This window comes from Poeciliopsis prolifica, unplaced genomic scaffold, assembly GCF_027474105.1.
Source record: "Poeciliopsis prolifica strain line A6 unplaced genomic scaffold, Auburn_PproV2 SCAFFOLD005, whole genome shotgun sequence".
NCBI lineage: Eukaryota > Metazoa > Chordata > Actinopteri > Cyprinodontiformes > Poeciliidae > Poeciliopsis > Poeciliopsis prolifica.
This window is the reverse complement of record NW_026562380.1, coordinates 16,480,071-16,488,791: the sequence shown is the minus strand read 5'-3', so window position 1 is coordinate 16,488,791 and position 8,721 is coordinate 16,480,071. Positions and strand designations below refer to the sequence as shown.

The window sequence follows — 8,721 nt, the reverse complement described above, 5'->3', positions numbered from 1 at the left end:
ATGAAGTCATTTGCTGTGCTCAGTAGACAACACAGTGTGCAAGAACGGAGCCGGGAGAGCCTCAACTTAAGGCAAAAATCTGAGTACGACCGGTTTGTTTGAACTCTCTGAGAGAAAGCCACCGTCTAACCAAATTTTAAAAGTTTCTGGCAGCTCCTTATTAGTAGTAGCAAATGTGATCGACCCGCTGTTTGTGCTGGGAGCCCAGAAGTAATAAAGAGTCCCGATTGTGTTGTCCTGACCATGCACAGAGTCAAGACGGTCTGATTCACGTCCATAGGAACGTTTTCCTCTGTACATTCCGTCAACATCAACATAATGTGGCTGACATTTCCTCCATCAGCTTCCCTTTCCTGCTGGGATCTGTCTCCTATCACCGCTGTCAATTAGAGCAGCTCCTTCTCCCTTGGACTTCGGCGTAATCCACTTTTTCTATGAACTGATCACATTAAGGTTTACGTAGTGCCATCATGGCTGCGAAGAGGGCAGATAAGAGGTGGTTGTGATGGAGGTCATCTGCTGACTGGGAGGATATATAAATATATAAGAGATATTAATCTCTGTGCAATGGCAAATAGGATTTGTAGTCATTATCAGGTGAATAACCACAAATGTGAATCGAAATCAATCCTGCTCCGTGGAAGATGTGTGTAAAACAATATTATTTGTTTTTGCTGCAGGGAGCAAAATTTAATGCAGCCGTGTTGTGCTCTCGAAACCAAACACTGTTGATATATTTTTTTTTATTTGTACAAATGCAATGTTGCCTTTCTTATTCCTGGAAAACCATTTAAAGCTGCTATTAGTCATTTGAATGATTACTGTATACTGTTGCATTGGAAAGTTAATAATTGATCTACTGTATTTGACAATATTTGCAGTAATTTATGCAAAACCGGGTTTAATGCAGTCTTGTTGCTGAAATGTGCTACACAAACAAACTTGATTGATTGATTGATTGATTGATTGATTGATTGATTGATTGATTGATTGATTGATTGATTGATTGATTGATTGATTGATTGATTGTACTATACAATAGCTTTCCATAGCATGGATGTAGGTGGTCATGTTTTCTCTGATGTTTTTCTGTTTTACTATTATACTTTTCATTCTTCAGTTCATCACTACATATTTGTTATTGTCTAAAATCAATTACATTTGCTATACATGCTCATTTTGTCCCTCTAATTCTCTCTCATTGCTGTTCTTGTTTTGTTGTTGTTGTTGTTGTTTTGGGTTTTTTTTCTTTGTTTTGTTTTTAATCCATGGAAGAAAGTAAATCTTGTATTTTTTTAAAACCATTTCTGTGCTTATTGAACCATGTGTTTTGGGTCACTCCCCCTTTCCTGCTGTCCTCTAACAATACGTCCCGTACCATCTGTGAATGGTGGCAAGATAAAATTGACTTTTTGTGCAACCGTATCATATTCAGAGTCAAATTAAACAAAAATTCGTAGACTACTGAAAATAAAGCTGCAGTTTGTCCACATTTCTACTCTGTTACATTAAGAGTCTCTCATCACCCTGTGTATCTCGTATGCTTCAGCCTGTCGTTTATTTTTTTTTCCACTGCAGTGATTTAAAATAAATGGTTCACACTCATTCGGAGGGATGGAAAGACGAACAGAAGGATGGATGGATGGACGGAGGGCAGGACGTGCGGATGAGGCGTCGGCTGACGTCACGGCTCTTTCACTGTGCTGTTCCAGCAAAACAAACCGGGCTCATCGAGAACACTGTGGGTGGACTCAGAAACACTTCAGCCCAGCTTGGTGGTTCTTTCGCAAAAGCTCCCAAACAACCTGAAAAAGAAAAAAAAAAAAAAAAGCATCAGTGTTTTTGGGTGTAAAAGGCTTAGCTGCATTTATCAGCGGTGGTAATTTGGAAGATTTCCAAAGCCCACTTTGCTTTGTGAATGAATGGATGGATGGAGCGGGGAAGGTGAGAGGACTGGTGGATTTTGTTGATACTGTTGATGATTGAAGTTTTTATGTTTTGAAGAGGCAAGAACATGAAAAAGAAATCATTCATTCCTAACAAATTGTTTGAGTATTTAAGCCCCAAATCTTTGTTAAAGCTGATTAAATCATCTCCTCTGACAGGTTTTTGAGTTTTCAGAACATGTTCCTTCGGGTTAGGGTCTGATACACATTGTGACGCAACACCAGAACTACAGTGATTACAACAAGTGATTCTGAAGAATGAATGTTTTATTGCATTCGATCTGATATTGTGATATTAAGCAGGTGAAACGACAAAACACGTTAGTTCAGAGCAAAGCTGAATCGGACTTAAGCCACATTAATAAAGGATCTTTGCATACTTTGATTACCTCTAATGATTTTTGGCACTTTAGCTTTCAGTAAACAAAAAAATACTACAAGACGAAAACATAATGTTTCTTTAAGTGAATAAAACAGAAAGATTACACTAAAAACTGTTCAAAGTTTCAGTCTTTCTATGTATGTTTTAAGAATTTATCCAGTACACAGATTATGACTACCACTTTTATGGTTTTCGGATGCCTCCGTTTTCATGCTGAAACTTATGTACGTTAGATCTCCAATATTTTACTGTAATTTTTATTCATCTTTATCAGACTTCTGTTAGGGAATTGAAAACTGTCAATGTCAAATAAAGAACTTATACACCAGTTAAAGTTCTTATAAAAGACAACAATCATGAATTAACTTACAACTACAATCAATTGCAATGATTTAAATGCCATAGAATAAAATAGATAAATCCACAACACAAGGAATAAGTTATTCCAGAATAACTTCAAAGAATACGAAGCTTGACAGTCAACAACGAACCCACAGAACTACACATTATGACAACACTGTGGACAAGAGAAAGATACCCCAAAAAGAGAACAGTGGTGCAAGTAGGATGATCTGACAAGGCTTAATGTAGTCTAGTGGTATTTATGCAGGGAAGGGCGATTACTGGATAAATTAGCAAATAAAAACAATTTGTGACTGGAGCAGGAAATGTTGGTACTGAAGGGTACGACTTAGGCTCAACAGTAGGAAAAATGAAACTGTCTTTCCTAAATGACGGCCATCCTGTCATCTTGTAATATTGAAGTGCTTTTGTGGAGATGCTCAAACCGTCACCGGATCATACAGACATGGCCCATTGTTCCAGTAGTGGAGATGCAAAAGTCACCACTGACCTGGACAGTCACCTCCACCCGAATGGCTTCATTTTAGCTCGGCATTTCCATCATTTCCCATAAACACTGTCACCGGTCTCAAAATTGTACATTTTCTGACTTAGAAATCTGAGTCAAGTGGAAGAAATATCTCCAACATTATTTTGAGAACTGGGGTCTCTCAAGATTGTGTGTTCAGTTCGTTAAGGGACACGTGTTCATCATCGAGCGGAGAAGACAATGCAACGACCAGCGAAGAGGAGGTAAGAAAAAGGTTATGATGCATGGAAAAAAAAAAGTCTTGCTACTGAAAGTCGTTTAAAAGCCCTAAATATCCAGAGCTGGAAGTAACACTAAGACACATGCAAGCAATCAGAGATCCCAACCTGAGCAGACATGCATGTAATGCTGAAGCTTATAACAAAAAAAGAGAGAAGAAATATCCCTGCAGAGGATGTCATTCTGGTGAGTCAACCCTGAGAATAAGTTCATTTCTCCTCGCAACTAATTGGAACAAACACTCAAGAGTAAAACTTCCGACAAAACCCCCTGCACATGGCCCCTTCGGTTCCGACCGTGAGCAAGACCGATGACGGAAGCGACGATCCTTTGACGTCTCCTGCTGCTGCTGATGGGGCTCACGTCCTCCCGCCCCCCCTCCTGCAAGCTGGACACATCCAGGTGTATAAAACCGGGACAGAACCGATGGCGAGCAGGAACAGCCAGACAGGCAGACGGGATCAGCAGTTTGGAGTTGCGAGCAGCTGTTTAGGACCAAGAGAAGAAGAACCGACGATCGCGACTTTCCGCAAATGTAAGGTTTTTATTTTATGTCTCAATTCTTTTCTAGGAAGTGTTGGGGCTTCTTTTTGAATTTGGATGAAGTTTTCTAAGTAGTAACTTGTCGAGTATAAGTTAGCAGAATCTCGACATTAACTCATTTGTCCGCTTTCCTGTCAGATGAGCTTCGCAGTTGCCAGTGCGTTGCGTAATTGCGCACTGATTTTTGGATGATTTATAATTTCTTTATAGATATATACATATTGTATATATAAAGATTTGTGGTAATCTTGAAGGTTGGCGTGTGATCAGAAACCTAACCCACCAAAAAAATGAATAAATAAAAAGTTTAGAATGAGAAATCTTTCTCTTTCATAAAATCTAGACTTCATCTTTACGCAACAAAAATACGCGCGGTGAAATTAAATGAACTAAGCGTTCCTTTGAGACATTTTAGGGCAAAGTCGGAGCATTTGATCAGAAACTCGCTTTGAAAGAAAAACTCGTCGGATTCAATCGTTCAGTAATGTAGTGTGTGGTTTACCGCGCTTCACAACACCGTGCGTAATTACGCATGAGATACCCTGAAATTAGTGTCGCTTGAAAAGGATTCAAGTGAAGGATTTTTTTTTACTGTCATTCGAAAAGTAAAAAAAAAAGAAAGAAAGAAAGAAAAACTTTTCCAACTGTGCATGTCTGTGTGAAATTAAAATTAAAATTTAGACAAAAAATATAAAAAAGAAAAAAAAAGAAAAAGGGAATAACATGCCACCATTTCCTTCCTTAGGTGTAAAGCGATGGTACAACGGACCGGCCCCCACCTGCTTCTCCTAATAGCCCTGTACAGTGTGTTATACTCCCGGACTCTGAGTCTACCGTACACATCCACGAGGTGAGCGCAGACCATCAGCATCAGAGCCGAGTGTGTCTCAAACGCGTGATTCGGGATCACTCGACTTTAATTCGTGTCAGATGATCAGACCGTCTCCTAAAACCAGGTGTACTTTACGCATTTGAATTTCCTCAGAATACAGCTGCCCTCTGCGTCATGTTTAGCACAGTTACAGGTCAGGCTGATGCGTGTCTGTTTCACACACAAAAAAAACAACAACAGATGTTTAGATGGAGCCAGTCTGCGCGCCTCCTCTTGTGACTGACTGCCCTGTAATTCTTTTGCAGACCGACGAGACATGCAGACGGTTTGTTCACCAGCGGATACAGCAAACTGCTGGGGCAGCTGTCGGCGAGGAGGTACCTGGAGTCTCTGATCGGGAAGCGCGTCAGGTAGGCGAGAGTAAATATCATTGTATCACGAAATAGAAAAAAAAACATTAAAAATGGTCTTGTAATGTAAATTAAACAGAAAAAAAATATTCCTATTTAGCTCACAATGAATTTCTATCATCTTGGATTTTAAAAAACATAAACAAAGTGGAAGAGCTAATAAAAGAAAGCCAACAAAACAACAAGGTTTACATATTCAAAAAAATATGTGGGGACAATCATGTCTTGAAACACATTTATTATCATGTCAGTTGCTCTGGGGAAAAACTATGCATCAAAAAGGAACAGAAATAATCACTGATTTGGGAAATCTTCTTTAGCTTTGCATTTTCACAGAAACATACGAGCATTATTTGAAGAGTTTTAAAGTTGCAAACACGACTTTTTATGATTATTTCATTTTTGCACAGAAAATAAATAGAGAATCTGTTCTGGTAACTATGTTTCCTGTTGCAGATTTTATTCTGTGAGCAAAATCTGAAGTTTAATATTTCACAAAATCGAAGTTTTTTCTTATTTTGATCATGTAAGATTGATAAATTGTTAAATTTATCAATCTTACATGAGATCTTATGTGCAGTGACATCTTGTGCAGTGACATCTTATGTGAGATTTATTCTTACATTCCCTGTATTCTTCCTGTATTTGGAACAATAAAGTGGTCATTTCCCCTCTGTACTTTTACATATAAAAGTAAAGGGAATGAGAGGCGTCTAAATGATCAGATTTTCTTTTTCAATTCACTGTTTATTTTAATAATTAATATAAATATGAACATTTTTCAGTTTTTGTTCTGAAGAGATTATTTTCACTCCCATTATCTCATTGCCTTTCTCCCTAATACAAAATTGGTTGGACAGCGAAAAAAAAAGTTTAACTTTCTGACAAGAAAAAAACAGCAACAGTTTATTTCGCCGATCTGTTCAAGACGACCGACTGACATTTGAAATGGAAAGAGCTGACCCGCTGCACCATGCATTGTGCAATTGGTCAAACATTTCTAAAGGTTCATTTATGCCGCGGAAGCTTTACGTTGCACGTCTCCAATAGACCCTGGGAGGACAAAAACACACACACACACAGAGACACACACACACAGAGACACACACACACCTGACCTTGCCTGTGCACAGAAATCTGCCGCGCTCTGAACTTTGACCTCGCCCTCTTGTGCAGTGACGACCTGATGGAGCCGGCGAAGCGCCACACAGACGCCATCTTCACAGACAACTACAGCCGCTTCCGGAAACAGATGGCGGTCAAGGAGTACCTGAACTCTCTCCTAACAGGAAAGAGAAGGTGGGACTCCCGAAACCTCTCGTATGAACGCTAGATTTTAACACGCACACACCAGACAAAGCAAACAAATATCACAAGCGTTTTCCATCGGCGCAGATTTTATATTTGCCGTTCGTGTTTTTTGCATGTGAAAGAAACTCTCGTGTGACTTTTTTTCTCCTGCTAAACACAAACAGCCTAGAAGATCCTGGAACCAGCGAAGCGGAGGAGTCCAGGGACGAACCCAGCTCTTTCCAGGAGCGCTACGATAACATCAACGTAGACCACCTCCTAAACAACTTTCAGCTGGTGGGCATCTTCTTGTCTTCTGAGTATCTCTCACGCTTTGACTGGAGACATATACACCCAGTCCCGGTTTTTTCTGAATTCTAGCTTGCCTAGCAAAATGGTGCACAATCTGCCCAGCAGTTCAACTGTAAATCCCACAATAAGTACTTATAAAATTGAGATGCTGCATGGTGTCTGTCCTGCCTTTTGTTATTTTCTTAAAAAATATAACTGTCTGAAAAATGATTGATTTCCTGTTTGTTTCGAATCAATAACCTTGTCCTTTTTCTCATTTGCAGCCACTTTGAGGAGGGGCCCATGTTGGAATGAATACCTCATCTCATCTTATAAAAATGTTATTGACAAAACCAACAAAGAAACAAAAAAAAAGAGAAATAAACACATTTAAAGAAAAAATGCACACACATGGTATTCGATGAAAAGGACAGGATCGACCAACAGTGATATGTTTTTCGGTGTGGCTATTTATCTATTCATCTACACAGTACATGTTTACACTGTATGTATTCAGATCATGGTAACGGTTAAAGATTCTGCAGGCAGCACTGAGCATCGTGTGTGTGTCTGTCTGCAGGTTTGATTGGTCAGAAATGCTACGGGAGGAGTTTATTTAACACAGGGGCCACGTTTATCTGCTTTCGGATTTTGTTCTTTTTCCGAAAAGTGTCTCACATTGGCATCAATTTTTTTTTTCCCCCTTTTGACCGAAGATGAACATCCTGATTTCCAAAGTCTTCCAAAGTGTGAAGTCTTAAGGGATTCTCACAGATTTACATTTGGAGATGGTCTGTTATAGAGTTCATCTGATTTTCAGTGCCATACATCTCCATAAGCTTTTATTTTTTCTTTGAAGAATATATAGACAACACACATTTTGCTATTACGTTAAACTTGTTGCATTGCGTTTTTGTCTTAATGTCTACAAAAACTGGCGTTTAAATTGGAAAGTTCAGAAACAAAAACAGATTTTCCTCTGGGCCACTGACTTAACTCATAAATGTAAATTTTTGGGGGAATATTAATTTTAGATTTTAACTTTTGGCAAAGCAACTAGGAACTTTGTTTAAAAAAAAAATAATTCCCTAATTAAATAGTTGGTTAAAAACAGCATGGTTCAAACAACATCATTTTGAAAGTTGTGTAATTGGTGTACCCATATGTTTGCATTAGACCTGTAGCACACAACTCTGTCATTAAAATATGTGTTTATAATTATTAAATGTCTTTAATTACAAGCCAATTGCGTTCTGTAAGATCTTCCAGTTTGTGAGCTGCAAAGCGAATTCCATTGATTTCTGCATATTGAGAATTTCACAGTATAATAGAAAATCTGCCATTTTTGTCGTTCTTGAATGTTAAATGATATAAATTGTAACAATGGGCCATTTCTAGTGGTGTATTTTCTGGAATGGTTGCGGAGTGTTTGTAAGCGGGTCTTTGGATTGTGAAAGAAGGAAGCTGCAAGGCAAAGGGCCGAAACTCGGAAAGGACACAGATGCATATAATCACTTTATACTATTCAACATATAGAGCAAAGAGGTTTTCATTGTGCGTGGAACTGCCTTCGGTACATATAGTGACGTGGACACGAGTGACCAAATAAAAGATGTTGGTTTATTTTTCAAAGCTGAGTCATTTTGTCTGGCTGTTTGATGGCAACGATTTTCTCATTTTCACTTATTGACATTTTATGTTATTTTTTTTTTCTTTTCAACAAGAGCAGATTATCATGACCCAAAGGTCATCTTTCCTGACTTTTTTCTGTGATGTCACTCAGAGGACGACATCACTTTGGGATAGACGTGTACGATTATATTTAATTTCTCCTCTCTGCAGTCCGTTGACCAACATCCAGTCCTCTGGCAATTTGTCACTTTCTTTATTGAAAACCGATGCATCAAAGTATCAAA

General features: G+C 38.6%; 1 protein-coding gene across 1 annotated transcript; it reads left to right on the top strand.

Annotated features, from left to right (window-relative positions):
• Positions 1 to 3,866: 3,866 nt before the first annotated feature.
• On the top strand, positions 3,867 to 8,442 carry vip (vasoactive intestinal peptide). Its single transcript, XM_055029128.1, has 6 exons — positions 3,867 to 3,974; positions 4,728 to 4,832; positions 5,120 to 5,224; positions 6,401 to 6,523; positions 6,700 to 6,811; positions 7,090 to 8,442. Coding segments are annotated over exons 1-6 (456 nt in total). The 5' UTR covers positions 3,867 to 3,972; the 3' UTR covers positions 7,099 to 8,442.
• The last annotated feature ends 279 nt before the right edge of the window (positions 8,443 to 8,721 follow it).

Excerpts from the sequence above, each read along its gene's own strand:
- vip (XM_055029128.1), top strand. Across the intron at positions 4,833-5,119 it reads CTACCGTACACATCCACGAG|ACCGACGAGACATGCAGACG; the intron begins GTGAGCGCAGAC and ends ATTCTTTTGCAG. Across the intron at positions 5,225-6,400 it reads CTGATCGGGAAGCGCGTCAG|TGACGACCTGATGGAGCCGG; the intron begins GTAGGCGAGAGT and ends CCTCTTGTGCAG.